At 36.0% G+C, this 27,333-nt stretch overlaps 1 protein-coding gene across 2 annotated transcripts in view; it reads left to right on the forward strand.

Moving 5' to 3' along the window:
- TTC27 (tetratricopeptide repeat domain 27) overlaps positions 1-24,766 on the forward strand; it is a 113,536-nt gene extending 88,770 nt beyond the window's left edge. The window contains exons 13-20 of one of the 2 annotated variants that reach the window (XM_027453929.3): positions 1,643-1,870; positions 7,133-7,231; positions 8,272-8,324; positions 11,472-11,637; positions 16,375-16,572; positions 20,384-20,495; positions 21,147-21,247; positions 24,523-24,766. In XM_027453929.3, coding sequence (XP_027309730.2) covers positions 1,643-1,870; positions 7,133-7,231; positions 8,272-8,324; positions 11,472-11,637; positions 16,375-16,572; positions 20,384-20,495; positions 21,147-21,247; positions 24,523-24,642 — 1,077 coding nt within the window. In that variant the 3' untranslated portion in view covers positions 24,643-24,766. Of the gene's footprint in view, positions 1-1,642; positions 1,871-7,132; positions 7,232-8,271; positions 8,325-11,471; positions 11,638-16,374; positions 16,573-20,383; positions 20,496-21,146; positions 21,248-24,519 lie in introns of both variants that reach the window. The other variant, XM_027453926.3, reaches the window with a different exon arrangement.
- The last annotated feature ends 2,567 nt before the right edge of the window (positions 24,767-27,333 follow it).

Raw genomic sequence — 27,333 nt, forward strand, 5'->3', positions numbered from 1 at the left:
AATACACATTCCTTGACTCTTGTAACGGCAGAGAAGAGGAAGCAAACTGTCCTTTGACCAAACAGTCCACAGGCGCAGCCTTCATATTTTAAAATGCTTTCAGTAGGCTAATTCTGAATTGTTCATTTTTCTTTGGAGAGCTCTTCCAAAGGCACTAAAAACACCTGCCATGGAGTTATTTTCCTATCTTTCATCCCCTAATTTTCTTCTTAATGGGATTCCATTTTTGCTAGCAAAAGTTCCCCTTACAAATCTAAACAATATACTCCCTTCTTTGCATTTGTGCATTTTAAGTATCTACAGACTTTTCCTACTAAAGTAGTTAACAAAAATTACAGTAAGAATGAAGTATTAAAATTATTATTTGTTGAAACTTTCAAAAACAAAGTAAAACTTTTGAAGAAGTCACTTTTCATCAAGAAGATGATTTTCAACTTGGATCAATGAGTTTTCTGATTGGAAGAGGAGGAGCAAAAGACTCGCATGGCTGACTGATTCTTGAGAGATCATGTGAATGGGAAATAAAACAGTTCTCATAGAAGTAAGAAAAGCAGTCATTTAAATACAGAGATGAACACAGCTTTCATTTCAGATAACCTAGCTATGATAGAAGAAAAACCAGTGTTATAATGTCAGATTCTAATTCTGTGGCAGGCTGTGTTGGATCTCTTGGTTCACATGGTTCAAATAGATCTTTTAAGATAGAAAATTTATACTGAGCTGAATTATGTATGTAACATTTTTGCAGCGGGGGACTGAGGTAAGAGTTCAGTCTGAACAACAGATGATCTGTCCAGCATATTTATCGTTTCAAAAAGCCACAGAAAGCAGACTTATCTCTTATTTAAAAGAGAAACAATAATTTTATTGTTAGAGTGAGATATCAACCCTGAGATAAAGAGCTTTTAAAAGTTGGTAGCAGCCCATAACAGATTCTGGGAGACAAAGCTTGTGTCTTTTCCATAATGCTGTACGTATTTTAATTATATTTTCTCAAATACCAAGATAAATGCATTTTTATAGATAGATGTATTTTTAAAGATAGATGCATTTTCAGGCATAGTAGAATGGAAATTGCTGTCTTCAGAAAACAGTAATTAGAGAAAAAGAAATTAGTCATTGCAAGAATACTACTTAGGATATGTAAAATCCACAGATGATACACCAACAGGATTGAACATATGCTAATGATCTTGATACTGCATTGCCTTGAAGTAGGTGTGGATTTGGTGTCCAAGACTGGTACTTGCTCTTGATACAGAATACACACACAAAATATAAAATTAGGATCTGGCTCCTTCTTGCTTTGATGTATATATTTCCCTTCGTGCATTAAACCAAATGCCACTTTATTATGGTGATCATGAAGTATTGTGGTTTGTTTTTTACTTTTTTTTTTTTACTTTTGTTTTGTGTGTGTGTGTTTTTTTCATTGTTTTCTTTTTTTATAACAGATTGGAATTAGATTCTCTCTAGACTTAATCTTTGCTGTGTTAGATCAAGATACTGTTTCCTATCTATCCCCACTTCTTAATTTTTAATTGATGATTATGAGGTGCTAAAGTGGTATTTGTTCAGGTAAGTGATTAACTGAAGATAAATTGCCCAATTAACAAGTTGATTTCTCTTTGTTCTTTTACAGGCAGAAGAAATACTGAGACGAGAGCTAGAGAAGAAGGAAACACCAGGTTTATATTGTTTACTTGGTGATGTTCTTAAAGACCACCAGTACTATGACAAGGCCTGGGAGCTCTCTCGGCACCGCAGCGCCCGTGCACAGCGCTCTAAAGGCCTCCTCCATCTCCGCAACCGGGAATTCAGGGAATGTGTGGAGTGCTTTGAACGTTCAGTGCAGATCAACCCTATGCAGGTTGGGGAATTAATACGAATATGGCTATGTTTTAGTTAGTGTCTAAGTTTTGAAGGATTCTGTACTTTTTTAGAATTTAATTCTGTGCAATAATTTCAAAATAGTTGTTTTGCATTCCACATAACTACTTCTATACTTCTGCTTTAGAAAAACTTAAGAGGTCTCCAACTTCTCAGATCTTATATCTTGAAGCTGTTCAGTATTTACAAAGTGTGTTTTCTTCCAGTGAATCTGTCTTGTTTTGATTCAAATGAACTCCAGATAACTTAAAAACACATTTTTGTTCATTTTAATGTCCATTCTAAATGCTTCACTTGTCTTCAGTTCCCTTATTGTCTCAGGAAATGCCAATGCCAATAAAATAAACTGTGACTCCGATAGGATCCTTACTGAAATCCAGAGGACTCACAGAGAATGAAGGGTTGTAGAAGTTGGCCTACAGGGCTCAAAACTAAGAAACATTCTGCTGAGATGCCATTTTATTTTCCATTCTATCCAAAGGAAGTTTAAAGTGAAAGACAATCCAAGAAAAACAGTCCAGACCATATAGGAAAGCGAACATTTCCTCCTCATGTTGCTCAGGAAGCTCTATTTAAGTTTCAGATGAATTGTTTCAAACAAACAGATTGAGTAAATGAATAGCGTGGATTGGCATATCTCTGTCTTCTGAAGTCTGTGTGTTTTGTCACTAGAGAGATGAATTGTTTCCTCTTCTGGGATGTTCTGTACACAAAGAGCAGAGGGGCAGGTGACTCTAAAGACTCTAAATTCTCTTGAATTTTCTTTAATACAGGGAACATGAGGAAAATTCATTAGTTGTTTCCAGAATTGTGAATAATTTGTAAGGTAAACAAGGACTCCCTATTACAAAGAAATTTTCTTTTCAGCGGTGATGAGAAACCTTTTTGGAAGAAGGCATTTAAGACTGCAGCAAATGAATCCTCCAGATATCTGATGGATAAAACCATTCTCTGTCAACCCTCCTTTAAGCCTATGTACTCTTTGGCCAATTGGTGAAATTTAGTGGAACTCTCTGATGTAGATCTCTGCAGTCTGAGCTGACCACCACTGTAACTAGACTTTGGAGAATGAACAAAAGAATTAAAATCTCACAGCTGAAATGTATCTGAAATTCATCTTCATTAATACTGCTGCTCACAGAATTACTTGTTTCAGTGTGTGCCTAATGGGTGACAGCTGCACTTCTCCTACACTTTCACTAAGAGCATCTTGCAAGGATAGGCTGAGACAATTCCAGTGGATGGAAAGAGAAAGGAGGAGAGATCAAAGAGCCCATGCAGTGAGTTCTCTGACTGTGAAAGTCTATAAGAAACAGAGCTTACAGCCTGTTAAATTACAGATTTGTTAGTTCATATACTAAATAATGTATGGTTCTCTACACCCAGTCACTTCATGTTTGAATTTTCCAGAAACAGTGTTCATGGCACCCTTTTTGTGTCCACACTCCTTTTCACAAAGTCTGCAAGAAAGGAAGAATCATCTTCTATGTTAATAAACGGTAACATATAACTAATAAAGACAACTTCTCAGGCTAATATTCCTGGGTGTCAGGCAAAACAAGTGATCTCTCTCAAATTTGGAAAAAGAGTCACATTTTAGAAATCAGATTGCTATTGACTACATTGGAAATTTAAAGCTATGGACAATGCAGTGAGCCTTATTCTCGACAAGTCTCCTTCTCATTCCTCCTGTAATAATAAAAGCAAGTTAAACAAGAGTTGAGCTGGTATCATTCCTTGGAAAAAATGATATCAAGTCTCTGCTTTCTTAAAGCTATAATGTATTCTTCCAGCGTGATGCATTCAAAGGAAACAATTATAAAGCAGATTAACTATGCCAAAAATGAGTAATTAAAAAGGTACTCAAGATTTCACTCAGAGCTCTTAAAATTTTAATTACTATAAAGAGTAATTTTGCTCTGCAGGGTAAAGATAGTTTCTGAACTAACACTATTATCCTCCTAAGAGTATTATACTAAAGAATTCACTAGATTCTGAAACAAATATACATGTATTTGCCATATGTGAATACCAGAAATTGCTTTAAGAATACAGAAAGTTTCTTCATACATCTGAGTTTTTAGCTTACTTTTCTTTTCCAGGTATACTTTAAACTGGTTGTTTTGGAACCATATTCATGCTAATATAAGAGAATTGTTTAGACTTACTTAAAAGAAATTCATGATCATTTAAAGCTATTAAAGACTTGTCTGGAAATTCCTGATGGCAAGTTTTAACAGAGACTAAGCCCAAATTATCTTCCTTTGCTGGTCACTGTCTTCTGTCTTGAAAAGGAGAAAATGTTACAGTTGATTTTCATGTGTTTTTCCAATCAGTAGCAAGATTTGAACCTCTAGCCAACACTTTTTTTTTATTAAAAAAAAAAAAAAAGAACTTTAACCTAGTTCCACAAGTCTTGACAAAACTTTCTTTGAACTGTGGACGGAGTTTTCATTGCACTACCTTTCAGTCAGTCACTTTCCTCAGAGCAGTTATTACATCAGCCAGTAGATTCAGCAAATTTCATGCCCTTCTCAATAAAAAGGGAATTCTCACCATTCTTTCCACTCAGAAAAGCTATAAATCCATTCTTAAACTGTATCCTAAATATATTATTAAAAAGTTATTGTCCTTACATCATGGAAGAAGTTCATGCACACTTTCCCTTAGATGCACCTATCTAAGGAACAATAAAATACCATTTCAGTGTGACAGTAGATCAAGCTGATGAACCTATGTTTTTATTTTTTAAACTGCTACCATATATGCTCGTTTAAGCTGGCAAATGAGTTCTTCTCTAGCTTTCTGATCAGTCTAGCAAATCCCATTAAAGTGTGTCCTCTTAATAATCTCCTTTCATTTAACTGTTATGATTGTCTGGTCTTTTTAGATGCTTTTATGAATGATAATATGACATTGTTCCAAGCCTTGAAATGTCTTCAAATTTTTCAAGTTTTCTGCAGACCTTTTACTCTTTTTGCTGCCTCTTTTATTTTTAATATAGCTACCCTATTTTTAAGCAGCACTTAAAAATAGCATCTTCTATATTAAATATTCTGCCATTGTTTTTGAAGGACTCTTGAATCAAGGTAGTTACAAAGCATCTTTTGTATGGTAGCCTTGTGAACCTGATCATTCATAATGATCAGAATCAAGATAATACTTATCTTCTGACTAACTTCTTCATAAAATTTTAGCCTTGGAACTGCATTCATTGTTATTTACTGAACGTAAACTAAATTACTGGAGTAATTTAAATCTCTGTATTTTCAGAGTTTTCTACTTCCACAGCTTTCTAATATTCCTCAGTATGTTACATTATCCATTTTAGTCAAGTATCTGGAGATGCAGTCTTTATATTGTTTGTTTGTTTTTTTTTCCCAACTATGGCCTGAAATTTTAATCTGCACCAGTCCTGTTGTTCATTTATGCAGTTAATTACTTATGATTGATGCTGAAGTTTTCTTTACCATATGGCAGCATTTTTCTATCTGCATGACCCATTCCATTTGCTGTATATTTTGTGCCCCCATACCACAGCAACTTAGCTCCTTGTCTTAATTCCTACTCCAGAGACTTTCCATCTCACTGTTCATTTAGCATCTCTTCTGGAGACCTTTCTTAACCTTCTCCAGTATGGGCAATTCTCAGATATTTTTTTTTCCATTCAATTGAAATCTTCATGCATAGTTACTGCTAGGCAAAATATTTTGTTTTAAATTACCAAAATTACAAAAACAAACAAACAAACAAAAAAAGCTTTTGCTCAATGCCTGCTCATATAGCTTTTCTCCACAGAGATCATTTTCCTTTCTCCTTATATTGTGAGTTTTCTTCGAGAAAAGGGTTGGCAAGCTTAAGGATTGATAGGCCTTATGCTCAGCTTAAGCTGAGAGATGCAGCTGCTCATCATCATCCTCAGAAATGACTCAGAAATTAAAATGGTGGACGTTTTAGTCAATCAGATGCTGGAAGTACAAGGCCAGAAGGGAATCTGTGGTGTAATTATTTGTTTGAAGAAGAATAAATGCAATGACTTCTTTTTGTGGCTCTTGACAGAGATACAATTTAACTATATCCTTTGCTATAGTGTTGTAGCTAGCCTTCAGTTTCATATTTGATTCCTCCAGTCTCTTACCTCACTGTTCTTGTCCAGGTAGTTGTCAATCTAGAAAGCAGAGAAAGGTGAGTTAATAAGGTAGCTGCCATGTGGGAGTATTGGTGCTGGTCTTCTGGAAAATGGACGGATAAAAGTGACTCAAAAATGAAACTGGACTAAATTTATTTCCTATAAATTTTCCCCTCTGAGATTTGGGAAACAAATGGTTGTCTGTTCATATGCAGTTTCTTCTCAGAGTGGTGAATTTAAGGATCATGAAAGGTGACAGGCTGACAATGCTGAAAAGTAGATGTTTCATGTTTGCACAGGCCGAGTATAATTAGCAGAACCACCTTAGCCTGTTAATACATCCACGTGATCAGTCATTCCGAATACACTCCCAAATACCAAAAAAAAAAAATCTTTATTGCAAAGCTTGTTGAGTTCTTTTCTTGATATATTGAAGACCGCCCACCTGGGTGCCAGATCCAACAGTGACGGATGCGATGTATTTACATGCTGGGATCTAAGCAAAGTTGTGAAGCAGATTAACTATGGACTGTATAGCAGGCAACTCTGATTAACCCAGCTGAATCAGATGTTCTTGCTGATTCTAAGTTAGGGCTGAGAGGCTAAGAGTAATGACACAGATCTGGACAGAGCTGTATAAAATACCTGCTATGGAGTTCACAATTAATCTATAGGGGTAAACAGCGCCCTGCATGTGAGCCAACAACTTGATCAGAAACATCAGAAAAGTTTCTTGTAAAATGTAGGTTCCCTAAAATAGGTTTCTTAGTATTTGACCTAATTATAATGATATTCAGTGAATATGAATTTTTCACGAGTTAAAGCAAAATGTACAAACCTATGAGCAGTTGTCACTTTACTCTCTAAATGAAGACGGGCTGTTAAAGAGCACTTCATGTGTGGTTAAGTGGTCTCTGTAGAACACTCGTTTATCCATATATATTAAAACTTTAAAGTTTTCCTATATTCTGCATGCAGGTTGTTATTTATTCTGATGTACTATAGCTGAAAATCAAGTAAAATGAATAAGAATTATGTGGTTTTGAGTATAAAGGTAAAACTTTTGTGTAGAAATATGTATGTGTATATGTAATCATCCATTTTTCTCTCCAGCTAGGTGTATGGTTTTCCTTGGGCTGTGCATACATTGCTTTAGAAGGCTATGAAGGTGCTGCCAAAGCATTTCAGCGCTGTGTGACATTGGAACCAGATGTATGTACATTTCAACAAGCAATTCAGATGGCTTATCTAAAAGCAACAAGGATGTTTTCATTATAAACAAGCAAAGCAATAATGAAAAACTTCTTTAAACTTTAGCCCTCTGAATAAATTAAACTTTTACATAAAGGATGTATTTTTGTCATGAGGCATCATAAAAATACTTGCCCAAAACTTAACTTTGTCCAAATAGCTGTGTGTGAATGTCAAAATACGCAGAAAATGACCAGAAAATTCCTTTATGCTTGCATACATTGCTAAAACAGAGGGAAAAGGGAAAGAGTAGAACAGAAGGAGAGATAAAACACCAAAATAAAATACTTAGTCCTCTAAGTAATCAAATGTTTTTGTGTGGGGGGAAACAAGTCAAATAAGTGATTGTATGACAGATAAATTTGTTACTGTCTAGTTTGTGAGCACAAGGAGAATGGACTTTTTTTAGCCATTTTTTTCTGGATGCATGAGGCAAGCATGTACACGATACATGTACTGTACACAGAGCAGAGCTTTGCTGGTTTTACCAGAAAAATGATAAAGCACTGTGCAATCCTTTTCAGCTAAAGCCATTGATAAGCACTTGGAACTGACCCTGATAGTTTTGCAAGAGATACGTTAGGGGACATTCAGATGATCTTATTTCCCTACTAGAGAGGTGTAGGTTAGTAGCTTCCAAGTGGTGAGAAGTGATCAGCTGCTGGCAGCAGTGACCTCTAGATCCATTCCAGTTAGATCCAAGTGAAGGATGCCTCTTTACGGTTTAAACCAGAGGGAGGCAAGAGCTAACACAGTGTATTCCAAACAGAAGACTGTTAAAGACATATTCCCAAATGTTGCTGTAATCAGTAATATATATTTATTTATATTTTCATGCAATATTTTCCATTTTAATGTAGCATTTTGACTGCCTTGTAGCACACATGATATATTAATGTCTGATAATATGCATGATTAGCAAAACTGCTACTTCACAGTAGTTTAATTTACATGTTTTTATCAAGTAAATAATTTTTCTGGTGGTACTTCTGTTGTTGTAGAATGCTGAGGCCTGGAACAATTTATCAACTGCATATATCAGATTAAAACAGAAGTAAGTACTTCAAAAGGATTAGATGTTACTGCTTCCAAAACAAATAATTGGGATTTCCTTTTCTTTTTGACATTGTTTTTTGTCTTCATAATGTGCTTAACTCTATTTTCATAATTTCTGTCCCTTCAGTTCTCTCTCTTGGGTTGGATCGTTGATAACTTCATTTTGCCGTAAATGTGTTTTCATAATCTGTATAAAAGTAGCAGCTTCTAAGACTACACTCTTTTTGTTAAACTTATTTATGGTGTAGTAAGTATAACCAGTGCAAAACATTCATATTAAATTTGGAAACTAATTTGATTATTTTAGACAGATATGTCCATTTCAAACAAACCATATATTCAAGTCTATGTCAATTCATACTACATTTATCTCAGGAGATTTAAGGGAAAACATGCAATTTATTTTTCAAGTTATGAAAGCAGATGGGAGGCCTACACACATAAAAGCTCACTTGTTCTTTTCCTTCCAATTTAAGCATTAGTACAAGAAGCTTTGACCTAAATGGACTACATTTCTTATTTTGTATTTCAACTCAATGTAATAAAAATTACTTTAGACACACAATACCTGCAGGAACTTAATATTTAAGAAGAATTTTCAAATTGACTCATTCCCAAAGAATGAAACAATAAAATAAGATAAAAAAAAAAATAAAAAACTTAAAATCTGGTATCAGTTTATACAGTTATGCAGTCATGAGGAAAAACAAGAAAGAAAGAATAGTAAGTTTACATATAAGGAACATAAGTGTATGATGGAAATATGGGAACTAATATTGGAAATAAATTCAAGAGATGATTAGATATGTTAATGGAAGGAAGAGAAAGTGAAGGTTGAATGACTGCTTAAGGCTAAAAAGTATAGTAGAAGTCAAAAGCTTGTTTTACCTTTTCATTAGTTTCCTGCATCTTCAGCAGTGCCTTAAGAATGCACAATTTAATTATAAAATTATACAGTGCTTCCTCTATTAATTTTTCTGTAGCCTTTTTGAAAATAATGTGATTGCACATTCATTCCAAAATCACTTTCCTCAATGTGTTTTTTGTCTTAGACTGCTTCTGATAGATTGCTCTTCCTTTCGCATAGAGTTTGAGAGAATGTTAAGTGCTCAGTGTATTGGCTTATGCTTGATTCATAAAAGTATCTTTAATCAAAGATCATTTTCATTCATCAATTATGAGGCTGAAAGACTACTGAATGATCAGCTTCACTTTATTGTGATTGTGAATCTGCTCTTGTGATTTAACGTGCTAAAAGTAACATCAAAAACAGTAAAGAGGGGTAGCTTTTGACCTTTTTTTCCAAGTAAATCATGTTGGAGAGGAATATGTGTAGAAGAAACCATAAGATAGTTTTATATGCTAATAGCTGAGTGTGTCCTCTATTTGCTCTGGAATAGATACTTGAAATATATTACTTCTCTGATCACTCATATATAAAGACTGTGTATGATTTTGTTTATTTCACTTTGAAAACAGAATGTATTTGTTGTAGCTTGCTTCAGTATAACTTATTTGGGGGGAGAAAAGCAGTGGTGAATGCATTCACTTATTTTTCAAGCCTACTAACAACAACAAAAAAAAAAGGAGAAAAAAAAAAACATAGGGGAGAGAGGACTGAGAAAAAGGAAAAGAAAAATAAGATATTAAAGCTTGTTGAGGGATTTCTTGAAACAGCAAAAATCCCATGGCTTGCTGTAGCTGAGCAAACCAAGCTACCAGGGCAACTATGAGAAGTTCCCATGACAGTGTTCCCACATCGCCCAATTGAGGAACTCAGAAAAATATTGTTACCAGTAGCTGGCTTCAAGGACAAGGTCTATGTGACTGCTAATCACAAGGGGGTTGTTTTCTCGCAGGTGGGGTTGTTTTCTTGCAGTTGTTTGTCTGAGTGCTTTTGACCAATAATCTTGTGTGAAACACTGTCCACCCCTGTTAAGTTCTCTATAAAAGTTAGGCTATTCGGGCAATAAAATGGAGCATGATCTGACTCTACTGTGTGTCTGTCGTGCTTTCGGCCGTGCTTCCTGCAACAAAAGCTAATTGTTTTCTTTTGCTCCAGCCAGGCTTTTAAATCAGTCCCACCCAAGAGTTGCTCATTTGGTTAAGGCTTAGCAGTGTAATTCAACAGAGAAATAGAAAATGTGTAAGTTTTTTGAAGACACTATGCAAACAGCTTGCTGACACCCAAATGAAAGGCATTTTGTTGTGTTTTGGATTTGTTTGTTTAAGAGTCCACACACTTTATGTATTCTGAATTTCCTTAAGAAAAAAAAAAGTGATGAATCTGGAATCTACTATTCAGTTCACCTGATAATTTTCTATGAGTTCTAGGAGGTCTTTGAAATTTAGATCTCATTTTTCTCAAAACATTTAACAGGCTGTTCCTCTGTCCTTTGGGTGAGAGATTCCTGGTTTCCAAGACAGCATAGCGCAGTGGTGCTGTGTACTGGCTCCTGTTTGCATAGGAACTGGTTCAATTGTTGCACTGGATAGAGATCTGCACTGGATAGAGATACTTCATCATATGATTACATAGGAGACTCATTTTGAGAACCTGGAGGACTTGTAGTGTAGCAAGAGTGATGATTTGAGGAATAGGATCTGCATCCCATCCCTTTGTTATCTTGTCACCATTTCTAAGATGAAAACAATCGGTGTCATTCTGTACCTGCCATGACCTCAGTTGTGGAAAAACAAATTTTTCCAAAAACAAACCAAAAAAAGTTGCAAAGCTGAGATTTAAAGTTATTTTTAATGTGTTCTGCACTTGTAGTGTAAGGTTATTTTCTCATGGTTTCAGTTAAAAATTCAAGAATGAAAATATCACCATAGATGGCACAATTACAGTGAATTTTTGCATTCTGCATACATAACTTTGGCAAAATGTAGTTGAGAGTTAACATAGAGGTAAGCTAGATAAGACAACAGAGCATACTGAGGAGTGAACTGATGGAAGGTTGGCAAGAGAAGATGAGGAAGTATCAGTATTATAAATTGTGAACTATTATTTTTACATTGCGTTGTTTTTTAAACAGATTTTTAAAAATAGACTGCCTTTTAGTTGATAGAATGACAATTGATTTTCATACATTTGTATAGAATCTTATTTCTTTTTCTTCTTTTTTTTTTTATTATTATTTAGAATCAAAGCATTTCGAACCCTCCAGGAAGCACTCAAGTGCAACTATGAGCACTGGCAAATTTGGGAGAACTATCTTCTCACCAGTACAGATGTTGGAGAGTTTTCAGAAGCAATTAAAGCTTATCACCGGCTTATGGACTTAAGAGAAAAGTACAAGGATACACAGGTGGGGAGGTTTTCATTTTCATAGTAAGTGATTCTATGTTTCTTCTTGTGAGGCTGAGAATACTGCTGATAATTGTATCAGTAATGATAGTACGCATACCAATGAAGTTACGTAGGCAAGCCATTTAAATTTTTGATATCTGGACTGTAGGTCTTAAGTATCTAAAAAATGGACAAACATGAAAACCTTTGCATCCAGATTGTTTCAGACAATGTAAAAGGACAAATGAACCTGGCAGTTTTCAGGTCTATTCTTAAATAAAAGGCAGTGCAAAACCCTATCTTTCCACATTGTTCCTGCATATGTCAGTATCAGGAATAATGTAAGTTAATTTAGCTTAAAGAAAGGCGAGCTTTTCCAGTGTGTTTGAAAATTCCACAGAAGAGCCTTTGAAGGTAAAATATTTTTCATAGATAGGAATTGATGAACACATTATAGTCAGAACGATGGCTCTTAATAATCTGGAACAGAGATTATGTTCTCTTCTCTCAGGTTGTATTCAGTATTTGTAGGAGTCACAGATTTTAACTGATACACTACTAAGCCAAAAAATAGTTAAACAGAAGGTAGGAATTTAGAGAGGGGAAAAAATGCAGACACACAAAAGAATAAATACTCGAATTTAACCGTTTTCTTCCAGTGCTAATTCATTGCAATTCTTTGTGAAAACAGAAAACAGTCATTGGACCTTCATATACAAAACACTTTTAGCCTAATCAGTGTCGCAGGATTCCTTTTGGGAGACTGAATGCATCGAGTAAGAGTGCGCGCTTTAAGATTTATAATCTGAAATGTCCTTGGTTTGTGTAATTACAGCAGATACATTGATATATATATATAGTTTCAGCATAGTATCCAGTCATACTTGTAAATCACTGATTTCTTCCAATAACAGTAAGGCATTTATATCTTCCTCTGTGACTTCTGTTATGTCATTGCTGTTTTTCTGCACCAGACTTCTGAGTTCAGAATGGAGCTTTGAGAAATTTTGCGTTTAAGTTATTCTAGTAATGAAATGATGTTATCCTTGTGGCAAAGGTTCTGAGATCAGGATATCGTGAGGCTGAACGTAAGTATGTACAGATTCTGCAGGCAGAACTTAATAAGGAGAAACAGAATGGCTCTTTATAAATGATCAACAATACGATAAAACATTACAGCAGGGGAAGTAGTTATCAAAAGTCCCTGTTTCCTAGTAGTCCCTTATAGTATTTAAAGCATGCTCTCTTACCTCCCTTTTACTGGTTCTTAAAATTCTTTAGATTTCTATATTTGCTTTTATATTCATGAACTTACTGAGAAATACACCTTGACAACTTTTACTCATTGAATTATCTATACCTTCAGCTAGTAGATGAGTCATTGGAAAGAACCTGAGGGGAAAGCTTGCTCTAACCGTCTTCTTAGCCTCTGAAATATTAGTCTGAGGCTGTAAATGCAGCCAAGAAATTTCTGCAACTGCTAATGACACGGCTTTGCAACATACATGCTTGTGGAAACAAGAAATACTTTTTTACTTGAAAAGTTGCAGTTCTGTAAGTAACAAAATTATTTTGCAGGTGGAAAAACTTTTTAGCTATGCTTTCAGAAAACAGATTTTCATCTTGTACTGTCAAAGAACATGAATTCAGAAGTATGGACAACATAGTTGCCCTGCAACTCTGTGCTCTTGAGAATCTAACACATTTTCTCTTACCCTTCCCATCAAATGTCATCCTCACTTCAGTGGTTTATATTGACAGACCCATTCCTAATAAAAGGCTGCAAGGGAATGTTCCAAGGGGATTTTCAGGAGAGCGGGTTGGTACTTCTTGAAGTCCTCTTCCTTTTAAGTAGCTCACTAATGACAATTGTCTCTATTATAAAAGTTAAATTTGGGGGGGGCATAGGGAGAGCTCACAGACTACAGAGTTGTCATTTTGGATCTGGTATCTGAGAGTTCTTTTCTTGAGCACAGTCAAGCTTGATTTGCATTAGTTAAGCTTCTAAAAATAGTTTGAAGTGAATTTTTATATGAAAGGAACTGTTTGGAGAACAATTGTGGAGTGAGACTAACTGATCATAGCATTTAAGAACAATTGTGTTCGTTAGTACATGTATGTCTAAGGTTGTGTCCCCATGTGGTCTTTTATTTAGTTTCTGGTAAACAGTCATTCTCAGAAGAAAAGGAGGAAGAAGAATGCAGATGATGTGCCATACTAACCACAAACAGTGGGCACAATGGTCATGTGGGGCACAGTTCATTAAAAGTGGCAAACCAAAACCAAAACAAAACAAAAAAAGAACACTACTGCTTGTGTAGGATCCTGGGCAGCAGAGCATTGCTTGAACAGTTCGGTGTATGTGGCAGCTTAACTCTCTCAGATATAAATTAAAATAGGCAATGGTCTAAAATGGAATGCTCCGTTAGCCTACTACTACTTCTTGATCATTAGCACAATTCACCTGCAATTCTAAATAGCTTTATTGAACAATTGGGCGCAGCCAAGTAGCGTTAATCATTCATTAGTATTTAATGGACCCTTTAATCTGGGCTTTCACACTGGTTTTACTTTAACTGCTGTACTGCTAATGCTTACATGCTGAATGACAGAAAAATGAGAAATTACTATGATTAAAGTAAAAGCAAAGCATGAACTCTATGAGAATAAGAGTTATGTTTCAGTCACTAAATCCTACTGACTGAGGAACCTTTTTACACGTGCAAATAAAATATATGTCTATAAAACATTTTATAACTATGTGATACGCATCTGGATGTTTAGGGTTTAGAGGAACAATTTTGTTACCATAAACTTGAGAAATTAAGTCATACGTATATGAACCCTCAGGACTGCTTTTAGTTCTTTTTCAAAACAGATCACAAAGTTTCTTGCATCTTTTCTATGTTATGCATGACAATGTTAAGCTAATGGAAATATCAGCACTTGCTTGTGTTTTTCAAGCAAATAATTAAGCAACACCCAATTGGTTTAATGCTGGGTTTTATTCCCTTAGTTTCCAAAACATGAATGTAATATGAATTACAGAACTTTTGGACTATTAATAGTTGATCAGATTTTCTATCATCCTAATCCAAAATCCTAGCCCTTTATAATAGAAAAGAAAAATAGGCTATTATTTTGTACATAATATATTCTTACAATTTTGGTGTTGGGGGTACGTTTAGCTGATGTTCAGATATTTCTGCTGTTGTATCTGAAAAAAAAAATGGGGAGATGGAGGTTTTTTTTTTTTTCACTTTCTGTTAAACATTTATGTCATAACAAGATCAGACATTTTGATTTGATTGTTTGTTTGCAAAGGACTTATTTCTTTAAACTCAGTAATTATTCCTTAGAATGTATGTTACTTGAATCATTCTATATAGGAGAAGTTTTGGAAAGATGACACCATGAATCCTAAACCTTACATGTTTTTATTTGAAGTGTAATATCCTTTGATGTCATGATAATTTTTATCTTACTTGCTGCCACTAAACTACATCTTGGTTTGTGAGGATGCCCCATCACCCTACTTCTGCTAGAGTAGCAGTATATTTTTTGTGGTTTGTGGTTGATAATCTTTGAAAATTACTTATATTAATTGGTTGATATTAGTATTGTTATTCATTTGGTTTCATAGTAAATATGAATTTATGGACAAAAATGTTGAAGTGTTGAAGTTGCCAAATGAGTGTTTGTATACCCTTCACCTGCCTCTCTTGAATGAAAATCCGAAGAGACTTACATTTATTTTTATTGTTAAGATTATTTCTTTGCTGATTTCTCTCATGTACTGCACAGGAAAGGTAGTTCTCATTAAGCCCTAACTTACCTGGGTTTAATTTTCTTGTAACTTGATCCAGTGCCTTCATTGATTTACATTTGTTGCTTCCATTTTCATGAGACGGAACTGAGGTGCAGTGAAACTGTCTTCTAATTCTGTGTCCACTTCAAGACCCAGACTCATGCTTTGGTGTTTTTTTGTTTTTTTTTTTTTTTTGTGGGATACTTGGTGTTATGTAGCGTTTCATACATGGAAAGCCTGGCTCCCATCAAGTTCATGAGCAGCTGCAAGTGCTCAGCATTTCTGCAGGTCAGATCCCACATTCTCTAGTCAGTGACTCAGAAAGTAATGTCATTAAATGAGTACTTGTAAAAAGTTTGATTGAACTGACCTGACAAGTAATTCACTAGAAATACATAAAACACAGAATTTCCCAGGGTAGCCTTCAGTTGACTTCCAATTTTCCATCTCATCCAGTTTATAACTTTCAATTTCTGCAGGCAACTAAATAAAGGTCTTGTAAACAACAGTGTCTTCCATCACCTCAAATGCTCTGGTTCAGCCTGTTGACTAATATTTTTTATAGCTATATTACAAGGTAAAAATATCTTTGTGATGCTGCTGCAATTTCCTATGCTATCCTCTTGCATACTAGGCTGTCACGATAACCCAACATTTCCATCTTAACTCTTTCACCTCTTTATCTTCTCCAACGATAGAATCTTGTAGATGAAGTTTAAATTAGTTGAATTACTCCCCTAATAATGTATGTCTTCATATATATGAAGAATATACGTATATACATGTATATATGATTATTCATATAATCCTATATTTGCTATATGGTTCTACATTTGTTTTTTACCGATCCATTAATAGAGACCAAATGCTGGAGATACCAAGAAGCTCATTATATATACTGATGTTGATTTGAGTTGAAACAAAAACTTTCCTGATGCTTTTTTTAAGGTGCTGGCTATTCTGGTCAGGGCAGTAGTGAATGGGATGGCAGATCGCACCGGAGAGGTAGCAAGTGGATTGAAGGGGAAATTGCAAGAGCTCCTGGGCCGAGTGACTTCACGAGTGACAAATGATGGGGAAATCTGGAGACTCTATGCCCAACTTTATGGAAATGGACAGAGTGATAGCAGTGAAGATATTGAAAAGGTAAATGTGATTTTTGTTTTTATCGATACACACTTATGGTACATTGTCCTCTAGCAAATCAAGTACGATAGTAAGACGTGCTCTAGTTCCAGATGTTTTGCTTTAGTGTTTCTATAAGCTTATCTTCTGTTTCTTGTGTTTCTACACCACACATTTTTATTATCTAACAGGACCAAGATGTTTTACATTCATATTTTTTAAACAATCTCTTTTATCAGTATTTTATTTTAAAACATTTTAACTCGATATATCTTCATTGTCCTGGATTGAAGCTTTTCTTGGCAGCAATCTAATAGCTATATTATGTTTTTATTTTTAATTGGGATCTACGATTCTGAAGACAAGATATTGTACCTTCTCCGGGAAAAAAAAAAGTAGATCATAATGGCATGATCCAGTGGCATCATAAGCCATCTAAATTCTTCTTTGACACCTCTGAAGAAAAATGCACATTGAAGTGGTCTGTTACTCAGAGTTCCCAGTGCAAAAGTACTTTGTCCTGGCTTACCTTAAAATGGACTTGATATTGCTAAGTAATTCTTAACCTGTTAAGCTGTTGGCTCTTCTTTACCTGTCTCTCTTTTAACTATGATAACTTCCATCTCTTTTTTCCTATCACTTCCTAGGTAATTGAGATGATTGCACTTTCCAAAAATAACATCTTTGCAGTGCTACAAGTGTTTACTTTGTTGTATGCTAGACTGTGCTTTGCATTTGGTGTTAAATTTCCAAAATTCAAATAGCCTTGCACACTCCAAAAATACTTACGGGTTATCAGATCTTCACTGAAGCTGAAAATATACAAGGTCAGCATTCAGTATGTGTTTCCTAATGGGGGTATGCCTTTGGCCAGGGCAAAAAAGTCAGTCTAGAGGGTTGCTTGTCACTTGATATCCAGTATATTATGCAGATAGCTGGGCCTACAAATTGTGTGCTGTGGGGTTAAAGTTGTAATTATTTGGGCCTTGTACAATGTCTTCTTATTCATGCTCTGCTCTGTGAAATGTCTTGTTTAGTCCTTGTCAGTGTCCATGATACTTCCAATTCCTCCCTCTTTTTTCTTCCCTATTTTTTTTTTTTTTTTTTTACAGCTGAATGACAAAAGGGATTTGGCCTATTTAGAATTCAGAAATACAGACACTGCAATATCCTGTAATATATCCTCAGATTCTTACTCAGACATGCAAACGAGCAGAGGCCCTGTCTATACTATAAATGTAATCATATCAGAATCTGGTTACATCACAGTATTTTTCACTAACCCAGTTAAAAAACATGGTTTCAATTTGTAGAGTAGACAGGAATTTAACTGTGTTTCCTAATCAGACTCGTTATAGAACATGTGGTCTAGCTTGCCCTGTAAACTCTGATCATGTTTATAAATACTTAAGGTATGCCTACGTGCATGTCCACATATCATAGTGTGATGGTACTGCAGAGCAAAACTGTCTACAGCCACAGCATAAACTAATTTACAATACACTAGATAGTCACTGGTAGCTTTTCTGATATCACTGAAAAACTGATTATTTATTTGGCACAAGTATCATCTTGTGTCAGATATTAAGTGAATATAGTTAACTTTAGAAAAATTCCGGATGTATTATTGCAGTTTTCAACCCACAATGATGGGTTCAGGACAGTGAATTCTGGAAGGGTATTATTTACTATATTGTGGCATCATAGGACACAGAAATGGAAAAGATCTATCGTAGGATCATGTACATCCTTACAAATGCAGAGTTTGACCTTTGTTCCATAATGCAATACCCTATTTAATACAGATTTAATTATATTTAGTTAGTGTTGTACCTAACACTTAAATAATACTGACAGAACAGATTTATAGAGGGGGTTTTGTGGTGTTATTTTTTTCTGTGGTGTTATTTTTTCCTGTTTGCTTGTTTGTCTTTCTGTTCTGATGTTACATGTGACACCGTGAATCAGTAGGGTCTACATGTACAGCTACAATTCAACACAGTGCTTTGTAAGTTGAATCACAGTCAGATGGGGGTTACAATTTAGGAGTGTAAAACCATTGCTTTTTTTACTTTAACCTAGTACATATTTCTTTTTAAACTTCTGTGCATCTGACTTACCACCACATCGAACACTATGTTATTTGCTGTGCTGAACCCAGTCCACCCCTTTCCCACCAAACAGTCTTTCCAACCTTCAAGTTGTCGGCTGATCCAGACCCAGGTCACTGAAAACCTTCTGTTCCTTAATCTCTCCCCAGCTCATAGCTGTTTCCTTTCAGGATTCCAGGATAAATCCATGATCCAGAAGTGCAAACAAACAACCCATCAGGCTTTGAATTCTTTCCCTTCCCTGACATCCATCAGCAAAACTTGCTTCTCAGATACATGCAGATTAAAATCAGACTGCTGTAAACAAGCCTGTTGTTCCTTCTCTTGGAAGTTCTTGCCTCTGCTGTCCAGTGCTACCACCAACTGTGGCCTAGGCTATTTTGGAAAAAAAAAAAAAAAAATAATAATAATCATTTGCTCTGGTTTGACTTCAATACATCTTTACTGCTATTTGCAGCATGAATGGTTCAATTGCCATGTTGGAACTCCAATAGGAGAGAGAAAGATATGGGGTTTATCAGCCTAGAAGCTTATACATGTATTTCATCTGTCCATGCTCAGCAGTCAGAAGTCTTTCTTGTGCTCTTGTACATGTACTGCACTGAAATATTTTTTTTCCTTTTATATAATACTTAAACTCTTTAAAAAGATGATTGAAGAGTTGTCATTGAACCAAGCCAGGCAACTTTTCACATGCATTTGTCTTTAGTATTTCTGATGCTATAGGAAGAAAACAAAACAAGAAAGCAAAAATTGATTCTTGCTTCTCAGTTTTTTTCCTTGTATTGATTTGTGTGCTTTGATTTAGCCAACTGAACTTTTATGAAGTGAGCTAAGGGATTTAATGAAATAATTTTTTGTATTATTCTGTGAATTCTGAATTTAGATTATTCTATGAATTATGCTTATCATTTTGGGCTGTGGTATGTCCTGACTTCTATTCATAACCTCCTTAACTACAAATATAACTAATTTCACTCATGAACCGTTTATTTCTTCTGGGTAATGGAGTACTAATTCTCATATTACATCACCAGATTTCCATTGTCCAGTTTTGTTATAAACAAAAATTACAATAATGAGATGAGTTGGCAGATTTTATTCTTTCTTGTCCTTAAACCACAGGAAAACAAAAGCTTTCCTTTACTTTTCATGTGTCTTTCATGCTTTTTGTTATACTTGTTTTCTTAATGGGTTGCTCCTGCCATATTGGTTACAATTATTTTCTTCATTTTTCCTGTTTACAGTGAGAACCAGTGCAGTATGACAACTAATAGATGTCTGTAAAATATATACTCATCAAAAATACATATATAGAAAGAAAGCTTTGATGTTTTCAGTTATGCATTTAATAGTTACAAAATCGGTATTCCAAGTGTGAGTACAAGTATCTTCCACTTTTTCATGTGCATTTAATTATGATGACTTGGCAAACATGGGTCACATCCATCAGTCTAGACAGATTTTTAAAAGATAAAAATTAGACACATGTTACTTTATATGCCTGTCATACTTGAGATACAATATCAGTGAAGAACATCTGTGTTACAGCTGGTGCTTACCGTTGTGGAGAAGGATACTACTCCAACTCAAAAGAAAATCAAACACAGTAAAATGCATTTGTTTTCTAGACTGAGTATTAACTTCATAGCTACTTAAAACTAAATTAGTCTCCTAGTTTGTTTTCATGCACAGTGATATTTTTTTTTCTTTCCTTGCAGTCACTGCAGTGTCTTACAAAGGCACATAAATGTGAAATTCAATCAAGTGGCTGGGAGAACGATGTTTCTTCTTTTAAGGAAGTGGTGAAAGGAGCCATAGAGATTGCACATGGTATGTTCTACCTGAGAAGAGTTAATGTTATACGTGAAGAGTGTAGCAAATATTTATTAAACGAAGTAATAAAATTAGCAAAGTAATAAAATTATACCTTATCCATTATATTTATTCCTACTTTTGGGAGCCTTCTAACACAGAGCATGCCAGACTTGAAATGAAGTAGAGATTGTGTTAGGTGAGTTAACAAACATTATGAATGGTAAACACAATCAACTCCATGTTTACCAATGTATTTCATGGTCTAAGAATTTCATAGTACAAGTGAAAATGCATAAGTAGTTCATTCAGTCCTCAAATTGTTACATTTGATTGATAGTGCCATACCAACATCTCCAGGACGGTTGTGTGTATACTTCATAGGTGGGAGATGGACAGAAGTTAAACTCAGGAGGACTATTCACTCTGTGCTGTAATATTCATGTTTAAGAAGGATTCCTTTAGTCATAGACTGGGTCTAGAGTGATTTTCCCCAAATTATCTGTGATTCCTTTTCTTTGAGTTTCTTTTTTAGGATATTGCATTCAAACACTGTGTATGGAAAGTGTCAACGTATTTTTAATTAAATGCTGTTTTAAAGTTTATTGATATAGAGATAATTAATTTATTTTTTTTTTGTGGTCCTTCTCTTTTCTGTTTGGATTCTAGTTGCTATAAAATGCAGCAAGCACAAATCTAATTATCAGGAAGCTTTACAGATACTTTCTTCAGCTCGGCTCAACTTACGTGGCTTGTCATCCAAAGCAAAGGTAGTAATGTTTGAACAAAATACCTTTCTTCTGTTTCCAGAATCCATTTTCCTGTTTTAAGTAATTTGTAGATAAAAATAATAACTCTCTGTTCCAGTGTATCATCAAAAAAGATGTTCACCTCTACGCTGTTAAGGATTCCAGTTGTACATACTTCTATTTCTTTTCTTCCTACTAGGATTTGACTGCTACTGTAAAATTTTGATGTTATCTTTCAGACTAAGTTAGTACTTAGTGTTGGGCAAGCAGACTGAATTGTTTGGAAGAAATCAGTCACTTCAAGACCTGTTCCTTCATGTTGTGTAGTCATGGGTAGCACAGGGCAGTCTGAGAAGAAAGTGCATATAAACCTCCAGAAGAGACAAAAGTGTGTAAGGACTATTTTACATCACGTGAAAGTGTTTTAGAAACATTTATTGAGGGATAAAACACAAATTTATTAAGATTTTCATGAATGCTCTACCAATTCAAGTAGTAATTATTTGGAAAATATTATCATATTTGAATCATGTTTGGGTTTTGGAGTTCCAGTTTCTGCCTCTGTAGCCAGTCACCCAAAGAGCCAAGTCTATTTCTGCACCATTATTATCCTAATTTTATCCACTATCTCATGTGAGACACAGCACAGCTTGAGACACAATTGTTTATTCCACATCAGTCAGTTCTCAATTACATTTTTGTTCAAAATGCACTTAATGTCCTAAAGAAGTATTCTTCCTGGCTGTGTGTGAGGTTTAGTAAATGTGAATTACAGAGCATGAGTTTTATAACATGTGCTTGTGTTACAAAGTGTTGATCCATCATCAGTGTGTTAAACTTGGCTCGTTCTCTTAAGTCCTATAATTTTAAGGATAAGAGTCTTGGAAAGCTGTATTAGCAGACACAAGCCAGCTCTGTAACTAACTGTGCTTTTAGATGCTAGCATATGTAAGTCTTAGGAATGTGGACAAAAAAAAAAGGCCATAATTTGTATGTTGTGTTGTGATTCTAAAAATGGTTAAAAAAAAAGAAAAAAAAAAGCCCGTAGACTGTAGAGAAATCAAGAATATTTGACATAAATGATATAAACAGAAGTACAGGTGGTTTATATTATACTAGATCTTGCAGTCTCTCGAAGATTCAGAATAGTTCAGTGTAGTAAATTGTATTTTTAATTTCTGAAGGTGCTAATTAAATTAATATCTATACTGTTGCCAGATGATGGTTTCTCTAAGCTTTATGGCATTTCTGTGAAAACTGACATGGTAGAGATAAAGCTGTTGGTGTGACCTAATTTTTTTCACATACTTTTCAAGAATCCATCTTATTTTTAATTTGAAGTCAAATTGATTGTCCAAAGTATGTTGATAGTGCTTTAAAAACCTCAGTCATCTTTGGTAAGATGCTATGCACAAACAGTTCAACGCTGTTTGTGTCCAAACTCAACAGCAGCATCTTCTTGCTTCCTCACGAATAAATACTAGTGTGCAATTATGTGTTTTTTCTTTTAATACAGAAAAATACTCTTTGTGGTCTAAGAGCAGACTTGGTAGTTAAGGTGTTAGAATGAATAAAGAAGCAGTGAAAATAACCTTTCACAGATAAAAGTTAAAAATTTCACAGTCAGGACATGCAATTGGACTAAATCAGTAGGTCTTGTACAAGTGACACAAGGTCACTTCTCAGACTTCTCACCTTTACTTGGTTCTCCATCTCTGAGAATCCAGTCCATGCATTGTGCCACACATGATGTGGCCAGACTCTGCGGAAAAAGTTGCCCTGAGAAAATGTGCTGTTAATGGGCTCCTTTCTGTACAGAGCCTTCTGGGCAGTCACATGCTCCGTCAAATAGAATAGTGGTCTCCCTTCTGCTCCTTGGCCCCATGCATCATTCAGATTTGACAGGTGGGGTCTCCAAACAGGAGAGAGGTCATGGAGCTGTATCGTAAATGCATAAAATGTGGGTACTGTCGTGGGGAAACGTGAGGCACAAACCCAAAGAGCGATGGTGCATGAAACTTCCCCAGGCTGCATCTAGTTGAATAGAGCTCTTTAACTGTGTGGGGAACAAAATGAATAAATAATTACATCATCCTGATTTATTGAGCTGTCTTAGCCAGAAAGAACCAAACTTTTGTCACATCTTCAGTGTGAGGTTTTGGGGCTGAAAGTCAGAAAAGCCTCTGTACTTGCAGCAGGAACATGTTTGTATTTTCTTGGAAGATGTTGCTTTGTTCAGTGACAAGACTGTTCTGAAGTCCATTGAAAACCTTGGTTCAGGCCATTTAAGTACATTTCTGTTTATTTATGTATATGTGTTGTCCCATTATATTTTGATGATACAATGATGACATATACTGCAGAACTTTTGTTTTCTGTGTTTGTTTCGTCTCTAAACATCAATTTTTTGTTGTATCAGATGAAATATGAATCACTCTCCCTTTACATAATAAAGGGAAAATGTGTTTGGGTGTCCTCCCACCATGTTTATGTGGAGTGGTACCTCACATAGCCTCCATATTAAGTCAAATGACAGCTCCTGGCCTTGCGATAGCAACATGTTCTGGTCCAGCTCCAGTCAGACATTATGTATCTCAAAACTAGTCATTTAGCACTCCTCCCCCATGGTTTCCCTGTAAATATTTTAAATTTATAATTGCTCATGAGTTAGCTGTTTTGTGTTTTTGTTAATGTCTTTAAGAGCAAACTATTTTTAGTACTTGCTAGTGCTTTTTTTTCTCTTGTATGAATTAATTATGCACAGACGCATGTCTCAGCCCATGCACGTCTTGATACCAAATGTTAAAACATATATTATTTGGAGTTTTGGAGGAAATTGCAACAGAGTATGACACTGAGAAAATGGTCACTAAAATTCCCAGCTACTGCTTTATAAGCAGGTGGGTTAGTAAACTGCAGATGGCAGTCTGCGATACCCTTCAAATTTGAGTTTCATGGTAAAACTCAGAAGTCCATGGCTTCTGACTCAATGAGGACTCAATGAGGTAGTCAGGTCAGAGCAGAAACCCAGTGTCCCCTGGGGGATTCGGCCCATTTGACAAAATACCAGGTAGGTGGCACAGGCATCAGGTCTACACAAGTGTGTGTGTATGTATGTATGTGCCTTCTATTTGTTCGTCACAAAATGGACTTTACAGGGAGAGGGATATCACTGTGGGTGCTAAAAATACAGGAGGCAGGATAATGGTGAGGAGGCTCCCAAACCCTGTCTCTTTGCTGAAACAGAGAAACTCGAAGTGTAGATTAAAACCATGTTTCTATTTGTCCCGCAGCAGCTTTTTGTAGATGTAACAAGCCAGGAGGTTCGCAGCGAGATAGCTGATGAAGTGACAACTATGGACAACTTGATTGCTGAACTTCAGGAGCTGAGCAACCAGCTGAGGGACCAGTGCTGAAATACAGACCAGATTTTTCTGACTGGAAGACAAGGATGACATGTTTGTTTTGCCACAGCACTTGCTGATGACACGGTAACATTTCTAATGTAATAACAGCCGCAATAAACATTTTTCTGTACAATGCTGTTCTTGTGGTCAGCTTTCTTCAGATAATAGACTGCTTTTTAAGATTATCTGCTCTCGCTGTCATACAAAGCTGTGTGTCTGCTTCCTCAGGCCCAGAGTTTCTGAAAGGGGGCTGGTTGTGTTTATAGGGCGATTTTTGAGGGTTAGTCCTGCCTCTCTCTGCCAGGAGAGGCGCAGAAAATGGCGGATGACTCAGCGGCGGCAGGAGCTGAGGCTCCCTCCCACCTGTCACACCCTCATCAGCGAGACACGCAGCCAATCAGAGGGCGCGCCTCCCTGCTACTGGCCAATCAGAAGAGCCGTGAGGCTTAGCCCGCCCATGGGGGGGCGCTGTGGTGTTGAGGTGCCGAAATCCCTGGGCACCACTTGGGGCGTGAGGTGCTTGGGGCCTTGGGCGGCTCTTGAGGCGCTTTCCAGTTGTAATTCAGTCTTAATTGCTTATAGGGGAGTAGGAGTGGAGTCCCAAGAGGAAGAATTTAGTCCTTTTTTGTTATACAAAATAGCATGATTTACAAAGTTATTGTGCAAAGCAGTAGTATTTTCTTCAAAAATACAAAGGTTGTGTCCATGTGCAACAAACACTTCAGTTGGGACTTTTACAGACATGGGGATTTCTTCCTGGTATTGTAGCAGTAGAACTAAAATCCAAAATACTTGCATCTGACTTTTTTTTTTTTAAACTTAGGCTATTTATCATTGTTCAATTTTTAAGCATCTTTGCTACAGCTCTTCCTAAAATAGGGGTTTTTTAGAAACTTATGTGAGATTGCCAAAATCATGATACGTGATGGAACTTTATTCCATTTGAGAGTGACACAGTCTCCAAAAATGTAGCTGTCTGTGCTCTGAGCACGCTCGGTTTATGGTATGGTCATTACAGCTGTGCCATAATGAAATGGCGAGAGTCCTGTCCCTGAGGAGAGCTAGAAGGTAAAGGGAAACCAAACAAATAATTGGATATGAAGCAACAATAAAAGCGTGTTACTGTAATGTGTGAAGGGGAAACCATCTTGACATCTTTGTAAAGCTTTGTATCTTCATAAAGCTTTTTAGAATGAAGAATAAATTATTCTCTTACCAGTATTTTAACATGCAGTTCCCACACAAAGGATTATTTTTACAAAGGGTAAATCTGCTAATGAAGGAGAGCTGACTTGAAAACACCTCATTGAACTGTCTCAGAAAGGGAGGAGCGTTAAAGATTATGCAGAGTGGCTTTGCTGGAGATACTCATATTTTGCTCATATGCATATATATAGCAAAGGGCCTCCATGATCTCTTTCTTAAAGGCATCAGATTTGTAGGACTCACAGCACTACGATTGTTTTATAATTCTATTTTTATATAATTTAGTTTATTCACAGAGAAGGAAAATCTTTAAAATTATTGTTCCCAGTCTTAATTTTTCTTGTGAGGGGAGGGTTTATGTGTAGAATGATTTGGTATTAGGAGAATCTCCCAATCTTGAGATCTTATGGTAAATTTTAAACCAGAATTATATCCAACTCTCAACAAAGTGGTCATATGAAAAAGTCATTTGCTCTTCCACTGTCTCTCCCCTGCAGTAGTTCATGCTTTCTCAGCACACGTTTTCCCTCATTTGAGCCTCCCTCTCTTCGCAGATGTGTGGAATATAAACAACTTTCTTTTGCCTAATAGAGGGAAAGCTTACTACTCACAGACAGTGTATTGCTGAGGAGTGGAATGGCCAGTGTCATGGCAGCACACCAATTTTCTTGTAATAATTATTGTAATAGAAGGGGGGGGATGCCTGCAGAAACTTAAAAACATACAACTTAAATGCGTGCAGACAGTACACATGTTGTAGAGGATGGAGAGGCAGGAGCTGGATCACCATTTCAGGAGGCACTGGCTTTTCAGAACAGATCACCATCCCAGAACATCTCGGCCAACTTATCCATGAGACTGAACACCCAATCCAAATCTCTTACCAGGTATGTTCTTGCTACGTATTTCTTTGTATTAGTGGCATTTTTGTCTTTCTTGGATACAAGGTGAGACTATTTTGCTAAGGAGTCATCACAGAGGCCTTTTAAAGCTGTACAGAGACAAAAGCCACCTCGGTTTTGTACAATACTCGTTTTCTGTACTTATGCCAGGAGCATGTGGTTGAGAATAGCTCTAGACCATTGTCCTGAAGACGATGTTACTACTAAAGTTCTGGCTGTCAAAAAGCTTTCTAGTATGGAAAGAGGAAGGAACGTTTCCCAGACTGTGGACTTTCCAGATCTGTCTCAAAGGGAGCATCTGTCTTGTAACAGGGAAATGTTTTTTCACTCAAACCAGACTCATGACAACCGAGGAAGGAATCCTTGTGGGTTTAGCAAAGCTGTATAGTCTTTTCCCAATGTAGTTGTCATACCTACAACCACCTCTGTACAATCTATGTTATTTTCAAGTGCTCTGTGCACACCTATGAGAAAAAATGTTTTGTGTAGCATGCACCAGATTAAGCAGTAGTTCACAGGAATGGCTTAAATTTCATGCTAGAACTCCATGTACTTGCAATTTTTTAATTTTTTTTTTCTGTAGAAGTGTGAG

This window comes from Anas platyrhynchos, chromosome 3 (genome assembly GCF_047663525.1).
Source record: "Anas platyrhynchos isolate ZD024472 breed Pekin duck chromosome 3, IASCAAS_PekinDuck_T2T, whole genome shotgun sequence".
Taxonomy (NCBI): Eukaryota; Metazoa; Chordata; class Aves; order Anseriformes; family Anatidae; genus Anas; species Anas platyrhynchos.